We start from the raw sequence: 27,945 nt of genomic DNA, 5'->3' as shown, positions 1-27,945 counted from the left end.
AGTTTTTTCGTTTATTTATTTTCTAGTTGAAGTGAAAATTTAATAAAAGTTGAAATAATTTTATTATTGAATTCAATTCCCCATCTATATACCTAAAAAGGACCTTAAGGGTTTCTACTTGAAGTTCAATTTTTTCCTTTAAGCACTTTGCTAATTTCTTCGTAGGAAAATATTAATAACACTTCTCGATTTTATCCTGCTGGGCGTTACATTGCTTTGTAAACAAGGTGGATTTAATGCCTTTGACTTTTTTTCGCTTCTTGAACCTTGTTTCATTAATCAAAGGATCATTAGTTTCGAAAACATTCAGTTGCCTCTCCCCAGGCTTATTATTTTTGTCCGATGGCTTATAAAAAGTGTACTTTCATGTTGCAAAATTGAAAATCGGCGACGAACTAATTAGATGACAATCGAGACGGTGGATTAATAGATTAAACGTGTTGCGGCACGAATTCCTGCTGGGTCCTGACGCATTTGGGCTTTTTTAAAGGAGGTTGCTTGTTTTGCATGCGGCATCACCGATTATTTTGTTGTTGTGTTTTTTTTTATAAAACATGAATTTGTATGCATTTTTGTTGTTGTTATCCTGCGTTGATTATTCATTAAGATGCCAGGAGAACACAAGTTGGCTGTTTTTTTTTTTTATATAAATATGTTAAGTTCGCGAGGGGAGCTCCCCTCTCGTCCTTGTGAACACTAGGATATCCTTCGATTTTTTTTTTTTTGTTAACTTGAACTACTTGTTTACCCAGCAGCATCTGCACTTACCCAGCAAACACCATGGGAGGCAATTCACGTGATAGAGTAGCAGAGTGACAGCCAGGGCTGGGCGGCTGCTGCTACCAACTAAGACTTTACCCTGCTGCTGATGATTATGATGTCACAATCATGCAGTAGTAGTCGCTGGAGATTAGATTAGAAAAAATGTTTGGCAAAGGGAAAAACACAAAAAAAACAGCAACAACAGCAACAACAACAAAAGCAAAAACAAAAGCAGCAACAAAAAACACTTGGGGATTTTTGTTGGCTGTTCCAGGGGATTTTTGTTGGCTGTTGTTTTTCCTGCTGATGTAGAGTAGAACAAGTTATGTGTTAGGAGGGGTGGTGTTTTTCCCCCTCCCCCTTTTTTCCTTTGTGGCAATTACACTCACTCAAAATTTTTGCCAACTATGTGATCTACATCCTCCCCATATGTCAATGTGTGTGTGTGTTGTTCATTTGAGTTGAGTGATTTTTCCCAGCTTGGCCTGTGTGTGAGTGTGAATCCTTTAAGGATCTTTGCCGGTTACAGCATCCCAGCTTTTGCTGTTTGTTTGTGTTGGATGGTGGTGGCTATCCATCCATCCAACATGATGTGGTTCGACTTCGAAACATGCGCAAACCATTCTAGACGATTGTTTGACGTCGTCATTTGTCAAGTGCTAGGAGGATGAATGAACCAAACGACAGAAGCCAACGATGTGTCGTCAACATCACACATCATTCTAGGCCTAACCACAGATCGGGAAGGACATTCCAAAGTCCAACCTAAAAGAGCCGTACCAGCCAGCCAGCCAGCAAGCCATCCAAAATAGTTGAAACCCAGTCATCAGTTAACCATTTGCCTGAAAACAAGTGCAGCAGCATCCTCCAAACGAAATTGAAAAAAGAAAAATGTTTTTCAAAATAAAATCGAAAAGTGTTTTTTGAAGCCTTAAATTATTTATTTTTTTTTACAAAGTGCCTTATGTATACGAACCGAAACAAAAAAAGTTTTAATTTTTTATTTTAAAAAGTGCCTTTTAAACTTAAAATTTTAAACAAAAAAAAAACAAAAGTTTTAATTTTTTATATATTTGTTGTTGTCAACCGTGCTTTAAATTGAGAACGTGCCTTAAAAACATTTTACCACCAACAGCAGCCTTAAAAAAAAAAACCCAAAAAAATATTAAAAACAAAACCCAAAACTCTCTAAAAAATTGCCATTCTTCTACAAGAAATTCATGGCAATTTCCGTTAAGTTTATGATTTTTTTTTCGAAAAAAAAAAATATGGAAGGTGTTTTCTAAAAACTACCAAACCATTAATTGTTATACAAACTGTTATACTGCTTGGTTTTTGTTTGTTATATACGTTTATGGACGTTACGTTTTGAAGAAATAACGTTAAACGCGTCATCACCACAAACGTGCCTATAGTCCTAGTATCCGGTCACAACATAGATTCCAAATTCCTCAACTTCGAACTTCAGCGATTTTGAAATTTTTGCCGAAAAAAAAAATTCCTCAAAGCATAAGAAGAAGACGAGGAGTTGTTTGTGCCAATCACAGTTGGACTGGATAAAAATGACGCCTTTGGTCACTTCCTTTTGGAGTCACACCATCGACGTCCCGAAACCAAAGATGCCTTCGCTTTCTGCCTTTGCCAGAATGTGCCTTCTTTCGTTTGTTTCGAATAGAAGTAAAGAACATTTTGAGTTCGACAGCTTTAATAGTTTTAAACAGAGTAAGTAGAGTTCAAAAAAATAAAATATTGAAAAAAAAATTCTAGAAATTTTATTATTTTAAAGAAAATGTCAAAAAACGGTTCCCGTAAAAGTTTAGCTAGATTAAATAAAATTATATAATTTTCGGATTTTTAGTTACTTAATTCGACCTTTATTTTAAATCTTTCAAATGCAAATTTAATAAATTTGAGCTCGAGGTCTTGTAGTTTTTTTTATATTTTTATTTATTTATTATTTCCTCGGAAAACGAAATATCGGAAAGAAAATTTCGAAATACGAGAGCCGTAAAAGTTTAGCTAGATTAAATAAAATTATATAATTTTCTGATTTTTTGTTCTTTAATTCGTCCTTTATTTTGAATTATTTCAAATGCAAATTTAATAAAATTGAGCTCAAGGTTTTTTTTTTTTTATTTTTATATATTTATTATTTTCTCGGAGGACGAAATATCGAAAATAATAAATAAATAAATATAAAAAAAACAACAACGACCTCGAGCTCAATTTTATTCAATTTACATTTGAAGTAATATAAAATTATATATTTTATTTATATTCATTTTTTATTTGAGAATTTAAAAAAATGTAACTTTGGAAATTTGGAATTTAACAAAAATTGAATATAGATTTGCCAGAGTACAAAAACACGCAATATGTCTTCCCTCGAAGGTCCAAATTTATTTTCATTTCCAAGGGTTTTTTGCCCTAAAGTTTTCAAATTCAGGTGGTTTTTTAAACCTCAGACATATGGTTCCTAAGGGGATATATCATTTGAAACAGCCTCACCCAAAAAAGGGCTATAGAACCTCAGGCTCATCAAAAAAAAAAGGCTGTCTGAATTGTGAACACGATAACTCTACTCGACTATCCGATTTGGTCCAAATTTGATACATCGGAATATTATTATCAAACTTAAATCGAATTTGTAAATGGGCACTATCTATTCCTTCCAGTACCTTCTCCCCAAAATGCCAAAATTTTCAAACAAAGTAAATTACTGCAGGGAAAGAGAAAGGATAATGCGATTTTGCTCCAACTTTGAAAATCCAAATATTTGCATCAGTGCTGTAGTGTTCGACCAACTCCATCAAGTACCTCCCTCATAAGGGGTCAAAATTTTGTATAAATAACTCTTATAAAATTTGAATAATATGGTCAATTGTCTTCAAATTTTGCATTTACCAATATTTGTACCAGCACATGATCCGGTATGAAGAACGGGTAAAACGGACCACTCCTTCTAGAACCTCACCCAGAAATGGGTTAAAGTTTTGCATAACCGTGAAGCTTATAAAATCCATATTGAGCTTTCGATTCCTTTCAAATTCGGTAAATTCCAATATTTCTATCAACAAAAAATCTGGTGTGAAGATGGAACTCCTTCTTGTACCTCCCCCACAACTGGTTACAATTTTGAATATTTTTATATTTCTCATAAAACGCAAACTAAGCATCCGATTCTTCTTTAATTTCACACATCCCAAATTCTTATTAACACAAGATCTGGTGTGAAGGTGGAATATATTGGGCCACTCTTTTTGGTACCTCCCCCACTAGGGAGTTAAAATTTTGAATAACCAAAACGCCCATAAAATGCCTAATAAGCATCCGATTGATTTGAAACTTCACACATTCCAGAATTTCTACTTGCGCAAGTTCTGCTGTAAAAATAGAATATATCAGGCCTCTCCTTTTGGTGCCTCCCCCACAAAGACGTCAAAATGTTGAATATTTATATCTCTTATAAAACGCAAACTAAGCATCCGACTCTCTTCAAATTTCACACATCCCAATATTTTTATTAACACAAGATCTGGAGTTAAGATGGGATATATGGGACCACTCCTTCGGGTATCTCCCCCACAAAGGGGTCAAAACTTTAAATATTTATATATGTCATAGAACGCAAAATAAGCATCCGACTCTCTTCAAATTTCACACATCCTAATATTTTTATTAACACAATATCTGGTGTGAGGATCGAATATATCGGACCACTCCTTCTGGTACATCCTCCACAAGGGGATTAATTTTTTGAATAACCAAAATGCTCATAAGATGCAGAATAAGCATCCGATCCATTCTATACTGTATACACCTTCCAATATTTTTACTACCGCAAGATTTGGTATGAAGATGACGGTTATCGGATCATCCCCTTTTGGTACCTCACCCAAAAAAAGATCAGAATTTCGGTCAAGTCAGTAATTATTTTTAAACTTGGTATATCCAATGCCAGTTCTCCAGCATTTTCTTAAAGCTTTGCAGATGAATCCCATTTTTTTATACCAAGTTTTCGTTCACTCCAGCAGGGAGTTTTTATTGATTACTATTATTATGGTAATTATTATTGTTATTATTAATGATTGCTTAATTTTTACTTCAAAATTCCTTTTATCGAACCATGTAGAGCTCAAATATCAGAATAATCGAATTTCCTGTATTAAATCAGGTCGAAGGGCCAATGATTCCAAAACCTATGGAAATCGAACGAAGGATCAAATTTAAAGTTAATAAAATAAAGTAGGTGAATAATAGACAATCACAGCAGCTCCAACTCCCTAAAATCCACTATAGTGGACCACTCAATATTCAAACTTGAAATTTAGTACTAAATTTTAATATTTTTTTTGTCATAAACATGCGGTTCTGTGGTCTCTTTCAATTCATTAATTACGTCGAAGGACCAAAATTCGAAAAAAAGAACTTATTAAGAATTTAATTCATTAAATGCGAAATCATTGAATTTCATATATTTCAAATTTCATAGATTTGAAATCAGGTCGAAGTACCAAAAAATTCTAAAATCTATGGAAGTCGATCGAAGGACCAAATGTTAAAATATATATAATAAAGTTTGGGAATAATACTCAATCACAGCAACACATGTGGACCTCCATCTCTCTAGAAATTACATGAGACGTTCGAATTCTAACATATATTCTATAAAACTAAATTTTGTGTTCTAATCAAAGGACCAAAAGAAATATTCGGCACTGGGAAGTAAATGAAAGATGTTATAAGTTTTCATTAAGATTTAAATCATCGAATTTCATATATTTAAAATCAGGTCAAAAGACCAAAAAAATTCTAAAATCTATGGAAATCAATCGAAGGACCATATCTTAAAATAAATAAAATTAAGTTGAGGAATAATAATCAATAAACATCAGCACAAATGGAACTTTAATTCTTTACAAATTATATGAGAGTATCAAATTTTAACATATATTCTATAAAATATATTCTGAGCGAAGAACCAAAGAAATATTCAACTCTGGGAAGTAAATTAAATGGACAATTGTGGAGGGAAATTTAAATTATTTCTTAAAAACTTAATTACCATAAATTTATTTCGGAAAAAAGTATTTCCTGTATTAAAATCACGAATTCCAGTAAAATAAATCAGTTCAAATTCAAAACAATCGAATTTCACGTATTAAAGCCTCCTCGAAGGACCAAAAATTCCAAAATCTGTTGAAATCGATCGAAGAATCAACATTTTCAAATAGTAAAACCAGATATAACTCCAACTCTCCAGAATTTACATGAGATGATTAAATTCTATTGTTTATTCTCTGAAATAAAATTGTGTATTCTAATCGAAGGACCAAAAGAAATATTCAGCTCTGGGAAGTAACTGAAAGAGGTCTATCATGGAGAGAAGTAGTTTCAATGAAAAAAGAATTTACCATAGACATTAGATATTATGTCTTTTTTCAATTTTAATTTAGAAAAAATATCGAATTTCCTGTATTAAAATCACAAAGAAGGACCAAATTCTAAAAAAAAGTAGTTCAATTTCAAAATAATCGAATTTCTAATATTGAAATTTGGTCGAAGGACCAAAAATTCCAAATTTGATAGATCAAACATTTTAAATCTAGGAAAAATTAAAAATTGAGGCAACTCCTCTAGAATTTACATCAGTGGAGAAAATTCTATTACATATTCAGTGAAATAAAAAGTTTGTATTCGAATCGAAGGACCAAAAGAAATATCCAACTTTGGAAAGCAAATAAAGTAGCTCAATCATGGAGAATATTATTTTTTATCCAAAATTTTTATAAATCTTTGCTTGAACATTGGATTCTATGACCTCTTCGTTTTGTTTGCAAAAAAAAGTTTGCTTTTCATATAATAAAATCAAGTCGAAGGACCAAAATTCCAGAAAATTGTGAAATAAATTAAATTTATTTACTTCATATTAATCACATACTAATTAACTTATTCCGCGCAAGTGTTTAATTAAATTTAATTCCTTTTAATTTCATTTTTATTTCCTTTGAACTTCAGTGGTGCTTGTACCACATGTGAAGAACCCTTATTCTCCAGCCTCTTTATTAAATTTTATGAATTTGGCAAATGCCAAGATATTCATATACGAATATCCATCTCATGACCCCTAGCCAGATAGATGAATGGTGGTCACATATCCGATTCAATTGATGGCAAATTTTTAGTGGCATGTTTTAATTAGCAACAATTTGGGTGTCTGAAGAAAATGAGAACCCTGACAATGAAGTGATGTCATACTTCAATTAATTCTTTTTTTTCTGGGGAAGAGAATTTTATGTTCCACTAAAATCGAAATACAAAACAAAAAGACGGAGGACATGATGGAAACTATGCTCTTCATAAACAATGTGATATGGAGAGGGGTGTGGGAGGTTTTAGTAACCCAATATTTGTTTATGCACTGACTGGACTGGGTCTGAAATTAACTTAACTTATTGTTATTTTGAAATCCAAATCCATAGCATATTGAATGTCATAAAATCAATGAGGATGTTGATGAGGTCCTTATGTGTTTACATTGTATTTTGGTGGCGTAAAGCTGGGCTGTGCCTCTCTTGCCGCCTCTAATCATTCATCCACTTGTTGTGTTCTTTTATCCAAAGAGACAAAACAAATATTGACAATTGAATAAACGAAGGTCTGTAAATTAGGGGTGGGAGGAGAATATAACCTCATTATGTTTGCGTGGTTTTTTTTGCCATATCATTTCAACATTCTCCAAATAATTCACATTATTCTTTTGTTTGATTATTTTTCTTGGCTCGATTTCGGGTTACCCAAGTCATTAACCCTTTTGTTTTGAGCCGAATTATTTTGATCACATTTATGAAGGTATTGCGAAAAAACGAAAACAGTTTCAAATTACTTAAACACCACCTCGGGACAATAGCAGGGCTGGGGAATTGAAAGTTCTAGAAAAAATATTTGGAAGTTACTGTACTATAATTGTGGGTTAGATAGAATCTCAGCCACACAGAATTAATGGGTTATTCTGAGATTTATTGAAATTTTGTGGAAAATATTTCTTCCGGCCTTAAACGAAAAAGATTCGAAAAAATCTGAGGAAAAAATTTTTCAAAAAAAAAAAAAAAAAAAAAAAACAATGCAGAATATTTTCCGAAATATTAAAACAATTATTTTCTTGATATACAGGCTGTGATAAAAAAAAATTGCAACAAAGTCAGACGCCAACAATTTTACATTTTTTTTTAATTTTATTGAATGAAAGCAGAAAAATGTCGGAAATAGCATCAAATTTTGGAATAAGTTTAGATTTGTTCGAATTGGTCACCTTTGGCACGAATTAAAATTTTAAATCGGAAATAGCATCAAATTTTCGAATAAGTTTAGATTTATTCGAATTGGTCACCTTTGACACGAATTATGGCCTTCAAACGGCCAATGAAACCGCCACACGCTGCCCGAATGTTGCTCTGCCCATTTCCGGCGAAGCGCTTGTTTAAGGTGATCAACACTTTGGTATTTTTTAGTGCCAACCTTACTTTCCAAAATAATCCAGACACAATAGTCCAACGGATTGGTATACGGAGATTTTGGTGGCCATTGTGCGCTGGAAATGAAGCGAAAAACCTCACTTGGTAACCATTCTTGGGTGGCACGTGCTGAGTGCGATGGTGGTGAGACCTGTTGCGATGGTACCTTCAAACGGCCAATGAAACACGGTCACATGCTGTCCGAATGTTGCTCTGCGGTATTTTGGCCCATTCTCGGCGAAGCGCTTGCTTGAGGTGATCGACACTTTGGTATTTTTAAGTGCCAACCTTGCTTTCCCAAGATACTTCAGACACAATAGCCCAACGGATTGGTATCCGGAGATTTTGGTGGCCATTGTGCGCTGAAAATGAAGCGAGGAATCTCATTTTGTAACCATTCATGCTGAGTGCAATGTTGCGGAGACCTGTCGGAATGTTCAAGGTCTGCGGCCAAAATGTTTGCGAGCCCAAGGCTTTGATACACCCTCCAGAATATTTTCGCGATAATATTTGGTATTTATTCTGATGTCACCGTCGATTAATGCGAGCGGAGAGCGACCATCGGCTGTTATGGCGGCCCACACACCTCTTTGGCAAGTAGAAACCCCATCATTTTGTTTGTTTACAAACTGCTGGACAACGAATGTTTTCTCATCGGAGACGGAGAAACCCAAATTCGTCAGTTCACCATTTTCGGCCAAGCGAAGGAACTCTTTAGATCTTCTGAGTCTACTTCTTCTTTATTGCGGTGTAAGTTCTTGCACTTTTTGGAATTTCAATGGCTTTACCCCGAGCTTACTTTTTCAATATTTGCCGAATGGAATATTGCGATATGTTCAGCTCACGAGCCATTTTTCGGCCACTGGGACGTGGGTTTTAGATCAAGTCGCTTCTTTACTTTTCGAACTATTTCTGCTGATGTTGCTATTTTTTTCCGTTCACTTCCTTGACATATGTCGGGCTACGCTACCAGTATCACGTAATCGGTAACGAGCGATGGTACGAGACACAAAAGATTTATTCACATTTAAATGCAGGAGTGCTCTAACGATAGCCACTTGTGGCTTTCCAGCCAAAGAAATAAAGAAATCACACTGTCCCGCTTCAATTCCATCACGAATAACTTTTTTTCCGGAAAATTCTCACCAAAATGCCTTTGTACACATGTCGACAATATAATGAGCTGTCACTGGAATAATTTAAACAGCTGTCGGACTAGTGGCTTAGAAATGACAGCAGCCTGAAGTTGGTTGCAGTTTTTTGTATCTTCCCTTGTATACGTCGAAGGACCAATATTTGTAGGACCATTTTTGAAAAGAAAAAAGATTTCGTGGTCTAATCGAAGGACCAAAATTTGTATGAAATTCTCAAATTTAGATGTTGATGTGAAATTTTGGAGGATTTTTTTCTCTGAGTAAAAATATTTCACATTTTTTTTTTTTTTTTTTTTTGATATAAAAATGCTCACAGCTCCCATCCCTGTCCCATGATGTTGATGTGATATTTTGGAGGATTTTTTTCTCTGAGTAAAAATATTCCACATTTTCCACATTTTTTTTTTTTTTTTTTTTTTTTTTTTTTGATACAAAAATGCCTGTTTCTCCCATCCCTGTCCCATGATGTTGATGTGAAATTTGGAGGTTTTTTTCTCTGAGTAAAAATATTCCCAATTTTTTTTTTTTTTTTTTTTTTTTTTTTTTTTGATCCAAAAATTCCTACAGCTCCCATCCCTGCCCCACGCATTGCCAACATAATTTTATTTTACACGAAATTCGATTCCAGCTGCCATATGTTACCTCTTCCTGTGGAGATTTCCAAAAAAACATATGGTCTTCTTTTTTGTTGGAGACTTTTAAATACTACTCTACAAAATTAACAGAGCTGTTACCTATAACAGCCCACTTAACATTGGGGTGGTTTTCATTTTGCCCTGTAATGGAACAGCGCAGGTCCATTGAGAAAAAAACAAAAGAGACAAAGAGCAAGTCAAGAGAGAGAGAGAGAGAGCGCCATTGATTATCCTTTAAGCCTTTTTTTTCGCAGAGAGCAACCAGCAGCATCCCTTAAAAATCATCTGAATCTGACATCAAGGGGTCCATATTCATTGAATCTTTGCCAAGAAGCATCAGCAGCAGCAAAAAATGCCGCTGTGTCAGATGAGCTGCTCGCCGCCGAACCTTTTTCAGTATTATTTGGGTGCGTTAGCTAAGAACATCGGGCAACGAAGAAGAAAAAAGTGACTGGAGTTTGAAAAGAAAAATCAAATATTTTGTGAAAAAAAATCTGAAAATAACTTGGTGAAATATTGAAAAAAGTAATTTGAAGAAAATTTTAAAGAAAAAACGGAATTTTATTCGAAAATCAATGATTTTGGATTGAGTTTTGTGAAAATATTAATTTTTTTGGAAGACCATATTTGAAAAAAAAAAAAAATGAAAATACTTTTCATCCCCTCTAAAAAAAATAATTGTGAAATTACAGAGAAGATACATTTTCTTGCCTTAAAAAAATATTTTTTAATTGCGATTTTAAGTAAAAAATGGTTAAAGAATTTAATTTTTCAAAATCTTTTACCTTTGATTTTGAATTTTCTTTTTTAATTTAATATTTTTTTCTGTATTTGGGTTTTTAGTTTTCTCCATTTATTTTATTTTCGATTTTTTTTTTTGTTGGTATCTTTTAAAGATTTACTTAGTTTTGCTGCTTGCGGCTGCTGACTGCCCCTGTTTGCAATTATCGCAGCCCTTGGCTGCAGCCACTGCGACTGCTGCTTCTATTTCTGCCATCAAAGGCAAGCGTGTCCCATTGTTTCTTCTGTTTTCTTCTTCTTCTATCAATTATCATAATGTCTTGTTGTGTACAAATAATATTTCCAAGCCAGAAAAAAAATCGGAAAAGAAAAGAAACACAAGAAAAATCAAACCAAGCCGAATCATGCCACAGCACTACAAAAAAAAAACACTGATTGCTACACTTGCACATCGTTGGGCCTAGCCAGCTCTGTCTGCTCATCATGCCATTACTAAGGGTGGTTTCTCTCAAATCCCCCTCTACCTCCTTTCTATGCCATTTCCCATAGCCACCACAGCTATTGACTGCCTGCCGCATGCTACTGCTTGGAAAATATCTAAAGAAAACCAAACCAAAACCAAACATTTTTATCGATGTTTATGCTAAAGCTTAGAGAACAAAACAAAAAAAAAAAGAAACAATGTCAGAAATCAAAGAAACAAAAAAAAAGAATAAAGAATGGTCACAAACGGGGGAAACAAATCTGTGTCATATTTATGCAGGCAATGCAATGCAATGTGATTTGGAAGTTCATGCAACGGAAGAATGAGGAGAGTTCATCGATACAGTGAGAGAAATAAAATGGCCAGTAAAAGAGGATTTACAAAAATATCCTTTGTTTGGAGAGTACTTTACTCCAGTACTCTAGCAAGGCTTAAAGACCTCTTCATATGCTTGAAAGATTCTGAAAAATTTCTTTGAAAAACAAAATATGTTTACCTAAGATTATTCTGGAATGCATAGTTAGAATCATATTTAAAGTGACGATTTCATATTTTTAGTTTAATATTTTTGCAGCATACTTGTAGGAGCTCTCAAAAATTTTTTAAACTTCAAGGAAATGGTGTTATCTTCATATAACACTATATAATATTTATATTATACTTTTACTATAAATTTATTATAATTTCTTTAACAAAATTAATTGAAGTGCCTAAAAGTATGCAATAAAAATGTAAAAGAGGTCAGATATAATTCTAGCATGAAATGCATTCAAAATAAATTTTCATTCTGAAATTCGTTTTGGCAACTGATAAAAGCCTCTGACATAGACCTAAAACAATGACATCAAATAAAATTAGGATGGGACATTTCATTGTTGCTTTAATTCAATAGATGGCGTTGTCAGTAGACAAATATGTTATGGCATCATATCATGACATAGCATTATGTTATAATTTAACAGAACTGGAATTTTTATGGGGTTTTCGCTGATTTTGATATCGACTCAATGTGCAACGAAATGCCACTTCACTTCTGATGTTTATACCCTACACCACAAAGTGTTGGTCGGGGTATTATGTCTCTGTTCATTTGCTATACCCTACAATGCTATGTGTTGGGGGTATTATAATTTGTAACATGTAGAAGGAAGCGAGATAGACCCACATTTACTTTTGAGGATCTTCATACAATTAATGATTCTGAGTCGATTTTTGCATGTCAGTCTGTCTGTCCTCCCGTCTGTCCATGTATTCTTTTGAACAAATTTCAGGTTGTATTTATAATCCGATTGAGCTGAAATGTTCCAAACAATATTTGTTTGGCCTAAGGACGAACCCTATTGAAAATTGGTGAAAATCGGATCAGATTTACATAAAGCTCCCGCATATATCTTCAAACGATTTGGGACCAATATAAGTCTAAATGCATCCCACCGAATTCAGTCTAGAAGCAAGTACATCAAATCTGAAGAAAATGTCTTCTGTTGTTGCAAAATGGTCAGGCTTTCTCCTTAGATATAGCTATGGTTACCATATATATGTTTTATCCGATTTGGGGTTTAAGTCCCTCACATGCGTACTATGATCTGCAACAAAGTCAAATGCCATATTTTTACATTATTTTTTTTTAATTTTAGTGAATGAAAGCAAAAAATGTTGGAAATAGCATCAAATCTTAGAATAAGTTTAGATTTGCTCGAATTGGTCACCTTTGGCACGAATTTTGACCTTCAAACGGCCAATGAAACCCTCACACGCTGCCCGAATGTTGCTCTGCGGTATTTTGGCTCATTCCCGTCGAAGCGCTTGCTTGAGATGATCGACACTTTGGTATTTTTTAGTGACAACCTTGCTTTCCAAAATACTCCAGACAAAATAGTCCAACGGATTGGCATTCGGATATTTTGGTGGCCAATGTGCGCTGGAGGAACCTGAGCGAGGAACCTCATTTTGTAACCATTCTTGAGTGGCGGGTGCTGAGTGCGATGGTTCTGAGTCCTGTTGGAATATCCAAGGTCTGCGGCCAACATTTTTGCGTACCCAAGACTTTAATAACGCCATCCAGAATATTTTCGCGATAATATTCGGCATTTTTTCTGATGCCACGGTCGATTAATACGAGCGGAGAGCGATCATCGGCTGTTATGGCGGCCCATACCATCACAATGGCCGGCGCTTGAGTTCTGGTGGTCAAGCGAAGGTGTACATTTTCACCTGACCTCTTTGGCAAGTAAACACGATCATTTTGTTTGTTTACCAACTGCTGGACAACGAATGTTTTCTCATCGGAGACGGAGAAAACCAAATTCGACAGTTCACCACTTTCGGCCAAGCGAAGCAACTCTTTAGCTCTTTGAGTCTATTTTCTTTCTTTTGCGGTGTAAGTTATTATACCTTTTTGAAATTTCAAAGGCTTTACCCCGAGCTCATGTTTCAATATTTACCGAATGGAATATTGTTCAGCTCACAAGCCATTTTTCGGCCACTTTTCGAACCATTTCTGCTAATGTTGCTATTTTCTTTCGTTCACTTCCTTGACGTCGGGTTACGCTACCAGTATCACTGTAACGAGCGATGGTTGGTTGCAGTTTTTTCATCTCACCCTGTATGTTTGATGCTCGAAAATACCTCTGTCAAATTTTATCGAGATCGGTTCAGATTAGCTCCCATATATATCTTTATCCGATAGCAGGTTTATTGTGCACCAAATGGCTAATATCAACCCAAAGGGACTGAATATTGATACATCTGACCGAATTCAGTCTAGATGCTATTACATTAAATTTGAAGAAAATCGGTTTAGATATGGCTATAGCTCCCATACTAAAGTTTCATCCGATTTGGTGTTGAAGTCCCTCGCATTCTTAATGTGCATTCGACGACAATGGAACTCGTCTCCGATATATATTTGTTAATATAATCCTTCTCATGCACTCTATAGCAATGTTATTTGGTATAAACTATTAAAATGTCTCCGTCAAATTCAGTGAAAATCGATTCAGAATTGGATATGCCTCCCATATGTTAGTTACCTCTGAAACCAAATTTTATCTGCTCTAAAGCCAAATGTTGGTAGGTGGTATGATCTACTTCAAATAAATTCTTTTGTTACGGGAACTCTACTACATATGCATAGTGGTGTAGGGTATCATATAGTCGGCCGACTTTTGACTTTTCCCTACTTGTTTTATGTAAAAAAAAATCAATTTAGAATTCAAACTATTTTTGTCTTTTTGGGGGCCTTCTGTTGGTTTAATATCATTTCAATGGGCTTCCATGAAAAGAACATCATTCAAGTTGTTAGAACGGGACCTGAATATCAATATATTATCTTTTATATACCTTATATCCTTTATTTATTCAATATTATCTATTTATCATCATTGGTTATTCATTGTATTATGGAACGCCTAAAAGTATGCTTTATTTTTTTTTCTTCCTAGACAAATTGCTTAGAGCTTTGGTTGAATATTAAGAAATTATGACAATTCGTGCTAAAAATACGATTAAAAGGAGTTTAACACCTATCCGATTTTCTTTTAAATGAATTTGACCTTTTGTAAACGATATATGTTCGATATAAGGCAGAAATCCTCATTAATTTAAAAGAACTCTACAAAAAATGTCTATAAAAACTTTGTGTTGCTTTGTAATAGTCCATGAATGGTTAAAATAAAATTATATCAAAATTTCTTGTAAAAAATGTATCTGCATCCCAGCATTCATAAATGTTTCCGATTTCCACAAGAAAAAATACTTAGTAACTTAACGAACTCCAAAAAATCTTGTCAAAAATTCGTAAATTTCCCTTTCCTTCAAAAGGTGTTTCAAACAATTGATTTTTAACATGCCTTCTCTCTCCCGCCACCTTGTCCTTTACACCTTCTATTATGTCTTTTGGGAATTTTAATTAATTTATTTAATTGTAGGTGTTTGCGTGTTCCAAACTTTTTAATGAGTTCACATACTTTTTTTCGATGTACTTTTTTTTGAATTGATTTTGCCAACCAACAAGCCAAGCATACCAATACCAATTTTCTCTACATGTGACCCTTTTTCTCTGTTCTGATTTTTTTCCAGTGCCTTTTATTACTACTGTAAGGAGAAATAGAATACCATTGTCTGCCTTAGTATTATTCATTACAAGACCACCACCAACCACACTTTTACAACAACCACCACCACCTCCTCCAACACCACCACTATCATCGTCATTGATATCAGCAGCCGCCTCATCTATATACAACAGAAACAGCAACAACAACGAATTCCTAACAAAGGAAAATAAAAAACAAAGCATAAAGCAAGAAAATCCAAATCAAAATCATTGGAAACCGAATCAGAATCAGAAAATCAAAAACAGGCTAAAAAAGACAACAAAACAGGAGGAGAAAAGGAAGAGAAGCAGTAGCAGCAGCAGAAAGAAAAAGAAGAGGAAGAAAAATGTCAACATTATCGTTACGTATACAATTGGAGGGTGGACGTGTAACGAAGACCATACAATTCCATCCCAATACCACAGTATTCGATGCCTGCAAAATAATCCGAGATAAATTTGCTGAAGCTGTTCAGGGACAACGTAAGTAGCAAAGTAAAATATTCGCTCACACACACACACACACCCAGATAGAGCCACTGACAAAGGTCCTACTGGCAAATAAATAAATTTGAAAAAAAAAGAAAGAAAATAAATCAATATTTGTATTATACTTCAGAGATGAGGTCGAGGAGGAGGATGGGAGGGTGATAACAATGATAATTGATTTTTATAATATTATCAGGAAACAAACCCATAACACCCCACCTACCCACCTCTCTCTCTCGTTCTCATGGCAAACAACCAACACACTTAAACACCCACTAACTTTCTTTCCCTTTTTCTCTTACTCTCTTCGTCTCCAGCTAGCGAATATGGCCTCTTCATTTCGGATGAACAAAATCAACAGGGTGTCTGGTTGGAAAATGGCCGTACCCTCGGCTATTATATACTACACAATCAGGATACCTTGGAATATCGACGCAAACTGCGTACCCTGCGTGTTCGCATGTTAGATGGTGCTGTTAAAACAATTCTCGTTGATGATTCGCAACCTGTCTCCCAGCTGATGGTTGTGATTTGTACAAAAATCGGTATTACCAATCACGAGGAATACGGTCTGGTGCGTGAAGATAATGAAGCGCAAAATGAAAATTTCCCCGATAATAAATTCGGAACGCTGACATTGAGACGGAAATTTACGGAGAAAGATCGTGATGCAAAAATGGAAAGTTTGCGTAAAAAATTGAAAACTGATGACAGTAAGTGTTTCGAAAAGAAATTTAAATTCCATAAGGATATCTAATAAAATATCTCAATTTTCTGCTTTCCAGTAAACTGGGTTGATGTTGGCAAAACCCTGCGCGAACAGGGTATCGATGAATCGGAAACCGTTTTACTGAGACGTCGTTTCTTTTTCTCCGATCAAAACATTGATTCCCGGGACCCTGTACAGCTGAATTTGTTGTATGTACAGGCCCGTGATACTATTTTGGATGGCACGCATCCTGTGACACAGGAGAAGGGTGAGTGAAATAATTTTTCCCTGAGTTTCAGAATTGAAATTTATTGGCGTTTTTTCTTCCAGCTTGTGAATTTGCTGGCATACAAGTCCACATACAATTTGGACCACATAACGAAGCCAAACATAAACCTGGATTTTTAGAGTAAGTAATCAAAACGATTCTGGGATATTTTACTGTTTTGAAAGGGAGTCTAAAGCTGAGATTATGTTCTTTTTCATACGATTTTCTCTAAAATAATTATTTAACAAAATGCCCTAGAAACCATTTGACTCTATTCATTCTCCCTGGTATCTCACACGGTCTCAAAAGATTTCGCCTTTTCGAAAAAAAACTAAAAATTCCACTCACAATCCAATTTGTCTTGAAGCCTCTGAACCGCTTCTTTTTCAAGATTTTTTTTGCCCTTAGCCATATGGCTAGTTATAACCTCAGCCATATGGCTAGAGGGAGTATATATCATTTGATACGGCCAAAACGAGCCTCATCGAAATAACGGTTTTAGATCCTAGGTCTCTTTGGACCAAATTCGTTTCAGGTCATTTGGAGTCGATCTAGCGATGTCCGTCCTTTCGTCCACCTGGCTGTTGCGCACGATAACTCTCGAAGGGAGTATCCGATTTGATTCAAACTTAGTAAATCGTAATATTATTGTCAAACTTATATCGAGTTCGGAGATGGGCAATATCGGTCCAATCCTTCTGGTACCTTCCCCACAAAATGTCAAAATTTTTAAAGAAAATAATTTACTGCACAGAAGGAGAAAGGATAATCCGATTTTGCTCCAACTTCGCAAATCCTAATATTTCCATCAGTGCTAGGTCAGGTGCGAAAATGGACAATATCGGTTCACTCCATCAAATACCTCCCCCACAAAGTGTGAAAATTTTGAAGAATTACAACTCTTATAAAATGTGATATATGAGTCCGATGGTCTTCAAATTGCACACATTACAATATTTATAGCAGTACAAGATCTGATGTAAAGATGGGCTACATCGGCCTACTCCTTCTGGTACTTCCACCTCAAAAGGGTCATGAAGCTCATAAAACGCAAAATTAACATCCGATTCCATTCAGACTTGACACATCTCAATATTTCTATCAACACAAGATTTGTTATAAAGATGGTAGAGATCGGACCATTCCTTCTGGTACCTCTCCCACAAAGAGTCAAAATTTTGTACCCATGAAGCTCATAAAACGCGAAATTTGCATCCAATTCCATTCAGACTTGGTACATGTCAATATTTCTATCAACACAAGATCTGTTATAAAGATGGTAGAGATCGGACCATTCCTTCTGATACCTCCCCCACAAAGGGTCAAAGTTTTGAAAAAAATAAATATAACTCTTATAAAATCCGATATAAGCATCCGATTCTCTTCATATTTCCCACATTCCATTATTTCTACTAACACAAGATCTGCTGTGAAGATGGGATATATAGGACCATTCCTTCTGGTACCTCTCCCACATAAATTCTACCATCTGCTCTACATTTTTTCATATAATCTGGCAATAACACCAATCTTTCGTCAAAATTTAATGAATTTTCCACCCAAAATTTATTCTACTCATTCTTTTCCCCCCAGCCTCTAAAGATTTATATTTTTTATTGGAACTTCTCCCTTTAATTTGGAAAATAATTTTACTCTTCCTTTCCGGTTTCCACATGTTTACCCATACCATTCTTTCTTCATTCTGCCTTACAGATTTTGTTGAGAGAATTTGTTCGTCCCTGAAATAATCTCAATCGATTATTCCAGAGAAGTTTGCATTGTCCAAATTACCAATGTCATAAATTTTCTGTTTCATCTGGACCAGAAAACTCATTTTATGTTGTCTCGTTTCGATTGATATCTTCAGATTCCAATCGTTGAATTATTTCCTTTTCTATTTTCCTATTTACATCATGATTTTGATTTCCTTTCTTCTCTCCCACCACAACAGCCTAAAGGACTTCCTCCCGCAATCGTATGTGCGCGTCAAGAACATCGAAAAGAAAATCTTTGCCGAACACAAAAAGCATGTTGATCTCTCGGAAATCGATGCCAAGGTCTTGTACACCAAGACAGCCCGTGAACTGCCCACCTATGGTGTTACATTCTTTTTGGTCAAGGAGAAAATGAATGGTAAAAATAAATTGGTGCCACGTTTGTTGGGCGTTACCAAAGATTCGGTATTACGTTTGGATGAACGTACCAAAGAGATTTTGGTATCATGGCCATTGACAACCGTGCGACGTTGGGGTGCATCGCCAAATACATTTACCTTGGATTTTGGTGATTATGCCAATCAATATTATTCCGTGCAGACAACAGAGGCCGAACAGATTGTTCAATTGATTGCCGGTTATATTGATATTATTTTGAAAAAGAAACAAACCAAGGATCATTTTGGCATTGAGGGTGATGAGGGATCGACTATGGTTGAGGAATCTGTGGCACCTTTCAAGTGAGTTTTTTTGGAAAATAATTTTCATTTTCGCTTTGGAATACTTATTATTTTTCTTTTGTAGAGCAACGTTTTTGCAACATGAAACGAACAAAATCGGAAAGATCAACACAGAATCTTTGGCTCATCCGGGTATGATGAGGGCCGATGATGGTATGTAAACATTTGGAATTTTTTTCATTTTAGAATACTTTGCAATATTTGCTTCTTTACGGAAATTGTAAAATACCAAAATTCATGGCAAATACTAAAGTTATGGCCAAAGCTTCTTGGTGTTTATGCTTATTTTCAGTAGTTGTTTTTTTATGATTTCGAAATAAAAACAGATTAATTTTTAGACATGGATCGAATTGATTTTGCCACTAATTTCTTCAAGAAATTTAGAGAAAATATATTTTTACATAAATATCGTAAAGGAATTTGGAACGGGTTAGCAATTTTATTTCATAAATAGATAGATTCCTTCAGGTCCCGATGTTCCATAGCTATCATTTAATACAGACTTCATTTAAAATAGGCACCATTATTCTCTACAGTAAATCCAATTATATTAGTCTGTTTTTGTTCAAAATTTCTTAATTATACCCTCAGCCATATGGCTATCATGCCGTATCATTTGATACGGCCAAAACGTGTCTCGTCGAAAAAAAAAAAAAACATTTTTAAACCCTAAGTCCCTTTGGACCAAATCCGTTTCAAGACATTTGGAGTCGATCTAGAGATGTCCGTTCGTCCGTCTGTCTGTCTGGCTGGCGGGTGCGTCCGATTACTCTCGAAGGAAGTTTCCGATTTGATCCAAACTTGGTACATGGTAATATTATTGTCAAACATAGATCCAGTTCGGAGATGGTTAATATTGGACCACTCTTTCTGGTACGACCCCCACAAAATGTCAACATTTTCAAAGAAAATAATTTACTGCACAGGAGAAGAAAGGGTTATCCGAACTTTGCAAATCCTAATATTTGCCTCAGTGCTGGGTCAGGTGCAAAAATGGACAATATCGGTCCACTCCATTAAGTACCTCCCACACAAATGGTCAAAATTTTGAATAATTATAGCTCCTATAAAATGTGATTTCGATTGTCCGATTTGTCTTCAAATTACATACATCACAATATTTTTATTAACCCAAGGTCTGGTGTGAAGATGGAATATATCGGTCGACTGCTTCTGGTACCTCCCCCACAATGGGTCAACTTTTTTGAATAATCATGAAGCTCATAAAACACGAAATGAGCATCCGATTCTTTTGAAATTTCATGCATTCCAATATTTCTACTTAAGCAAGATCTGGTGTAAAGATAGTAGATATCGGACCATTCCTTCTGATACCTCCCCCACAAAGGGTCAAAATTTTGAATAACCAAAACGATTATAAAATCCGAAATAAGCATCCGGTTCTCTTCAAATTACACACATCACAATATTTTTATTAACCCAAGGTCTGGTGGGTGTGAAGATGGGATATATCGGTCCACTCCTTCTGGTACCTCCCCCACAAAGGGTCAAAATTTGGAATAACCTCGAAGCTCATAAGTCGCGAAAATAACGTCCGATTCCATTCAGACTTGGCGCATCTCAATCTTTCCTCCAACACAAGATCTGTTATAAAGATGGTAGAGATCGGACCATTCCTTTTGGTAACTCCCCCACAAAAGGTTAAAATTTTGAATAACCAAAACGATTATAAAATCCGAAATAAGCATCTGGTTCTCTTTAAATTACACACATCACAGTATTTTTATTAGCCCAAGGTCTGGTGTGAAGATGGAATATTTCGATGCACTCCTTCTGTTACATCCCCCACAAAGGGTCAAAATTTGGAATAACTATTAAGCTCGTAAAATGCGAAATAAGCATCCGATTCTTTTGAAATTTCATATATCCCAATACTCCTACTTATGCAAGATCTGGTATGAAGATTGTAGGTATCGGACCACTCCTTATTGTACCTCCCCCAAAAGGCCCGAAATTTTGAATAATTATAACGTTTATAAAATTTTAACTAAGACTCCGATTATCTATAAATTTCGCACATTTTAATGTTTCCACTAACACAAGGTCTGGTATGTGTAACGGATTGAACGGACCACTCCTTCTAGTACCTCCCCCGCAAAAGGGTCAAAATTTGGAATAAACATTAAGCTCGTAAAATGCGAAATAAGCATCCGATTCTTTTGAAATTTCATACATTCCAATACTTCTACTTAAGCAAGATCTGGTATGAAGATTGTAGGTATCGGACCACTCCTTATTGTACCTCCCCCAAAAGGCCCGAAATTTTGAATAATTATAACGTTTATAAAATTTTAACTAAGACTCCGATTATCTATAAATTTCGCACATTTTAATGTTTCCACTAACACAAGGTCTGGTATGTGTAACGGATTGAACGGACCACTCCTTCTAGTACCTCCCCCGCAAAAGGGTCAAAATTTGGAATAAACATTAAGCTCGTAAAATGCGAAATAAGCATCCGATTCTTTTGAAATTTCATACATCCCAATACTTCTACTTAAGCAAGATCTGGTATGAAGATTGTAGGTATCGGACCACTCCTTATTGTACCTCCCCCAAAAGGCCCGAAATTTTGAATAATTATAACGTTTATAAAATTTTAACTAAGACTCCGATTATCTATAAATTTCGCACATTTTAATGTTTCCACTAACACAAGGTCTAGTGTGAAGAACGGATTGAACGGACCACTCCTTCTAGCAAGCGCATAAAACGCGAAATGAACATCCGATTACTTTCAAATAGGGCACATTCCAATACTTCTATCAACACAAGATGTGTTTTGAAGATGGACAATATCGGAATACTCCTCCCGGGTCCTACCTACCCCACAACGGGTCATTATTTTAAATAATAATGACTCTAATATAACTCTAACTTTTCGAAATGAAATGAAAATTAAATATCTACTTAAAAGTGAAGCAAGTAGTTGATATAAAATCCAAATCTGAACGTTTGGGAAATATTGACCCACTCTATCATAACCTCTCCTATGAAGGGTTCACAGTTTAAAAAATCATAACGCAAGTCAAAATATATTAAAAAAAACCGCCCATTGGCTGAGGATATGCAGCTGTCGGCAATACCGACTGATTTCATTTAAGTTGTTTTTTTTTTTTTATTATTTTATTTTATTTTATTGAAATTTTTTAATTTAATTTTCTTTTGTACAAATACTTTAGGCGAAAAATCTTACACCCAAGGAGAATTACAAACTGTACAGTATGGCGCCTTTGTTGGGCAAGTCAATCATGCCCATCAACCGCCCACGGTAAGTTGGCACCCAAGCTATTTCAATTTTTAGTTGTTTTTTTTTTTCTGTTGAACATTTGAATCCTTAATTTTTAAGTTGCCATAAATGCATTCAAAACCAATACAAAATTCGTCATGCACCACAAAAAAATAGCACACTTTTCCAATAATTTTTATAAAAAAATTTTTCAAATTTAAAATTTATTCAAAAATAAATTGTTTTCTTTTTCTTAAATAAAATGCTGCTATTTGCTAACAAAAACAAAAATATAGACAAGATTTCAAAGTTTCACAAAGTAGGTTCTCTTTATTCAAAATTGATTTAAATCTTGGGGGGGTCAGACACAAAAGATGTAATGAATGAAACTGATTTTTAGGAGGCCTCTCCCCAAAATTCAGTTTTTTTCACAACGTTTTTGGCGTTTGAATCCCCAATCAGTTCCATTTTCATTTTGAAATGTTTTTTTTTTTTTTTTTGTTCTAATTTCGGTATTGCCTTTTCTTTCCCCTGACAGTCTAAGGAAGTTCGCATTAGTTCTGTGAATCTTACCGAGCCCCAAAGAGCCTTGTTGGGTTACATATCAGCTGGCCAGGAAATTCTATCAAGGGCCGATGAAGAACTTCGCACCAAGGTAGTTATTTTTAAACATCCTTCACATCAATAAAATTTGCAATTTAATATCCTCCCTCTCCCATCTATATAGGCTCCCATTCAAGAGCTGGGCAATGATATGCGTTCCATTGAATGGCGTGAAAATACCTTGGACACCTCGAAACAAGCTGTTACTAGTCATGTGGCAACAATGAGTGCCGCTACGGCCCAAATCATTACCGCCACCCAGCCGGATGAAGTTGATACGGAAGCCATCTCAGCTTCGGTATCACAAATTGCCCAGACCATACCCCAGGTAACGAAGGAAGTTCGTCTCATTGCCGCCTTGATGGAAGATGACAGCAGCGGCGATCGTCTCTTGGAAGCTGCCCGCAATCTATGCTCGGTATTCAGCGAATTGCTGAAGGCAGCCGAACCGGAAAGCAAAGAACCACCACAAAATCTCATCAATGCTGCCAGTCGTGTTGGTGATGCCACAACCTATGTTCTCAGCACCATTGCCGAGGAAGATGTACCCGAAAACAAAGATTTGCAGGATATGCTACTGTCTTTGGCCAAGGCTGTTGCCAATACCACTGCCGCCTTGGTGTTGCGGGCCAAATCCATTGCCGCCAGCTGTGATGATGTGGAATCACGTAATCGTGTCATTGGAGCTGCCAGCCAATGTGCCTTGGCCACCAGTCAATTGGTGGCATGTGCCAAGGTGGTGGCTCCCACTCTCCACAATGCCGCCTGTCGTGAACAATTGGAGGGTGCCGCTCGCAATGTGGCCCGTGCTGTGAACAGTCTTTGCGAGGTGTGCAATGAGGCCACCAATGATCCTCAACTGAAGAATGACTTGCTTGCCGCCGCCCGTGATGTCTCCAAGAGTCTTTCGGATATGTTGGAACATGTCAAGCTGAGTTCCAGGGAATATGCCAATCGTTCTAGCCAAGAAATGAGTCCGGTTGAAAATGTCATCATTAGCACCGATATTTTGGTTTCCTCCCATGATCCCCAGGAAATGGTACGTCATGCCAAGACACTGGGTCAGGCCACGGCCCAGTTGATTCAAAGTATTAAGGGTGAGGCCGATCAGCAGCAAGATGCCGATGTCCAAAGACGTCTGCTTTCGGCTGCCAAACAATTGGCTGATGCCACGGCAAAACTTGTGGAGGCTGCCCGTCTCTGTTCCAGCCATCCTCATGACACGGAAAATCAAAATGCCCTACGCAAGGCCGCCGAAGAGTTGCGTGAAATTACCACCTCCACCGCCAATACTCCGGCCATAAAACGCAACCTCATTCGTCGTCTGGAATACTGTTCTAAACAAGCCGCCTCCGCTGCCACCCAATGTATATCGGCAGCCCAGAATGCCGTACAACACAGTGATGATCATCAAACCAAGGAGTCGTTGTTGCAGGATTGCAAACGTGCCGCCGACACCATACCACGTTTGGTCACCGCTGTTAAGACCACCCGCAGCAGTCCCGATGATTACAATGCCCAATTCAATTTGATTGAGGCCGCTGAACAATTCATTGAACCGGCCATTCAGGTGTCACGTTCTGCCCGTGCCTTGCAGCCCACTGTCACCGACATACCCGCTGCCACCCAGTTGTCTAAGAGTGCCTTGTATTTGGGTCAAACCGTTTCGGAATTGAATTCTGCTGCCCAAAGAGCTCGAGAAGCCTGTGGTGGCCAGGAATTGCAATCTGCCTTGGAGGCTGTGCGCAATTTACACAATGTCCTCGATGATACCCGTAATGCCGCCCAATCGGGCTCCCTGAGACCTCTGCCCGGTGAGAATGTGGAAAATACCGCCCAGCAATTGCGTGTGTCCACCAAGAATGTTGGCATTGCCTTGAGCCGATTGATATCCTCGGTTTTGCAGGGACAACGTATGTATGCCGGTATTGCGGGTCGTGATACCGCCTTGGCTTTGGGTGATTTCACCAAGAGTGTCCATGGTGTGGCCGCCACTACCAATAATGCCGCTGTAATTGATTGCGCCGATGAGGTAGTACTCAGCTCGGCCCGCCTTATTGAAGAGGCCCAAAAGACCCTGCAAAATATGGGAGATCCCACTGCCCTCACCCAGGCTGGTCGTGATGTAACCGAAGCCCTGTCCAAAACCGTGGAATGCATTCCCGGTCAACGCGAAGTAGATCAGGCCTTGCGCAATGTCAGCGAATTGAGTGAAATTCTGTCGATGAGTGAATTTCCTCCCTCGACTCGTAGCTACAACACCCTGCAGAATGAATTGAAACAGGTTTCGGAAAGTTTGAGTAATGCCGGTGGCCAAATTGTCCAGGCCTATGACAGCCCCGCCAAATTGGCTGAGACCAGCAACAACTTTGCCGCCAATTATCGTGATTTGCTTTCCGTTTCCATGGAAATGGCAGGACAAAATCCCGAAGAAGTTGTGCGCTCTGAAATGATTGACTGTTTGCGTAATGTGTCCACCCAATCATGTTCTCTCTTGTCCACTGCCAAGTCCATTGCTGGTGATCCAGGACAACCTAATGCCAAGAATTTGTTGCATGCCGCCGCACGTAGTGTCACCGAAAGCATTAACAAATTGGTTGATGCCAGCATCCAATCGGCTCCGGGTCAAAAGGAATGTGACAATGCCACCCGTAACATTGAGGCCTTGCGCGTTATGCTGGACTATCCCCATGAACCGGTCAACGATCAAGGCTATTTCGATTGTGTAGAGGCTGCCACAGCCAAGTCTCGTAATTTGGGCTATGCTTTCTCCGAAATGATCAACAACGCCAAGCAATCCAATCATGCTGAGTTTGCCAAGTCGGTGAACAATGTTTCCGAGTCGATCCGAGGTCTAATCGAGTCTTCGGCCCAAGCTGCCTATTTAATTGGTGTATCCCATCCCAGCAGTACAGCTGGCCGTCCTGGCATCATTGATCAAGCCCAATTGACCTGGGCCTATCAGGGTATACGCCAACGCTGTGACGACGTCAGCAGTCCCCAGTCTTCGAAACCAGAGAAGATTGCCGCCTTGACTGTCATTGCCAAGCACACCAGCTACTTGTGTTCGATTTGTCGCCAGGCCAGCATGAACACCAACAATCCAACGGCTAAGAATGAGTTCATTGTCTTGGCCAAACAGGTGGCCACAGCCACTTCCAATTTGGTCCAAGAAATCAAGGCCATTGAGGATAATCCCTCTCAACCATCATCGGGTGCTCGTTTGGTTGAACCCCTGCTGGAATCTGTTAAAGCTGTACGCCAATATGCCTCTAGTCCTGACTTCATTTCCATACCAGCTAAAATCTCGGCTGAGGGTAGAAAGGCCCAAGATCCTGTCTTGAATGCCGGTCGTGGTGTTATTGATGGGGTCATTGAAATGGTACAGGCTGCCAAGTCGCTGGCTCTCTCACCTGATGATCCTCCGGTATGGCAAAAACTTTCCAATGCCTCAACCCCAGTATCGGAATCCGTCAAACGTTTGGTGGACAACATACGTGAAAAGGCTCCCGGGCAGGCCCAATGTGATCAGGTCTTGCAAACCTTGGGTACTTGTATGCGAGAATTGGACAGCTGTGCCATGGCTGTCAATGCCCAGGGACTGTCGCAGAGGCGTGATAACAATTTGCATGGATTTTCGGGTCAGACCCTCAACTCTGCTGCTGAATTATTAGATAAATTGGAACCCATACGACTGGCTGGCAAGAACAATGCCGAACAATTGGGTCATGCTGTGGGTGAAATTTCCCGTTATGTGGTTCCCATGGTGAATGGCTCCATTGGAGCCTGTACCCACATTGTCCATACCAATCAACAAATGAGCCTGATTAATCAAACCAAATCTGTGGTGGAAAGTGCCCAACAATTGGTGCAGGCTGCCAAGGAATCGGCCGGTAATCCCAGGGCAACACATGCCCATCCCAAATTGGATGAGGCCATTGAAAATACACGAGAAGCTACCCAGGAATTGACACAAACTGTGGAGAAAATCAATGCTGAAACTGGTGTGGTGACAGGACTGATTGAACAGGTGAATCGTGCCATAACCCGTCTGACCGATAAACGGCAATCATTGTTGAATGCATCCTACTCCGACTCCTTTGTGGACTATCAAACACGCATGGTACAAACAGCCAAGGAAATTGCCCGCTTGGCCAATGAAACCAATGCCAAATCTGCTATTGAACCCCAGGCAATGCCTCAATTGGCCATGGAAATGGCCAAACAATATACCCAACTGACCCAGGATTCGGTGGGAGCTTCGGCCACCACCACCTCACCCGATGTGGCTATGCGTATCCGCAACACGGTTATTGATTTGGGCCGCTCGGTGGGTTCAATGATTAAGACAAGTGCCACGGGAGCACGTCCCGACGATACGGCTCATCAAGCGGAAATTTCACGCAATGCCCGTGAGGTGTGCGAAAAGGTGGCACAAATCCTGGCTGCCTTACAGGCGGGCTCTCGCGGCACCCAGGCATGCATTAATGCTGCCCATACCATTTCGGGTATTATTGGTGATTTGGATACGACAATTATGTTTGCCACTGCTGGCACCCTGCATTCCGATCGTGATAGCAGTTTTGCTGATCATCGTGAGCATATTCTGCAAACTGCCAAGGCTTTGGTGGAGGATACCAAGGTGTTGGTTACCGGAGCGGCTGGAACCCAGGATCAATTGGCCAATGCTGCCCAGAATGCTGTGACCACAATTGGTAGGTTGGGGGAAGAATTGCGGGAGGAGTTTGGGAGAGGAAATTTAATTTTGATTTGTTTTTTTTTTTT

At 37.6% G+C, this 27,945-nt stretch overlaps 1 protein-coding gene across 7 annotated transcripts in view; it reads left to right on the top strand.

Moving 5' to 3' along the window:
• Window positions 1-27,945, top strand: part of LOC101889915 (talin-1) — a 100,643-nt gene that overhangs the window by 54,083 nt on the left and 18,615 nt on the right. For 5 of the 7 annotated variants that reach the window (XM_005179214.4, XM_059119629.1, XM_059119628.1 and 2 more), the window contains exons 4-12: window positions 15,371-15,869; window positions 16,193-16,588; window positions 16,661-16,852; window positions 16,915-16,993; window positions 18,804-19,307; window positions 19,372-19,460; window positions 22,511-22,599; window positions 23,096-23,212; window positions 23,285-27,875. In XM_005179214.4, coding sequence (XP_005179271.1) covers window positions 15,734-15,869; window positions 16,193-16,588; window positions 16,661-16,852; window positions 16,915-16,993; window positions 18,804-19,307; window positions 19,372-19,460; window positions 22,511-22,599; window positions 23,096-23,212; window positions 23,285-27,875 — 6,193 coding nt within the window. In that variant the 5' untranslated portion in view covers window positions 15,371-15,733. Of the gene's footprint in view, window positions 1-10,572; window positions 10,591-15,370; window positions 15,870-16,192; window positions 16,589-16,660; window positions 16,853-16,914; window positions 16,994-18,803; window positions 19,308-19,371; window positions 19,461-22,510; window positions 22,600-22,853; window positions 22,877-23,095; window positions 23,213-23,284; window positions 27,876-27,945 lie in introns of those variants that run through there. The other 2 variants (XR_009341745.1, XM_059119627.1) reach the window with 2 other exon arrangements.

Source organism: Musca domestica, unplaced genomic scaffold (assembly GCF_030504385.1).
Source record: "Musca domestica strain aabys unplaced genomic scaffold, Musca_domestica.polishedcontigs.V.1.1 15, whole genome shotgun sequence".
NCBI lineage: Eukaryota > Metazoa > Arthropoda > Insecta > Diptera > Muscidae > Musca > Musca domestica.
The sequence above is the reverse complement of the archived record's forward strand: the minus strand, read 5'-3'. Positions and strand labels throughout refer to the sequence as shown.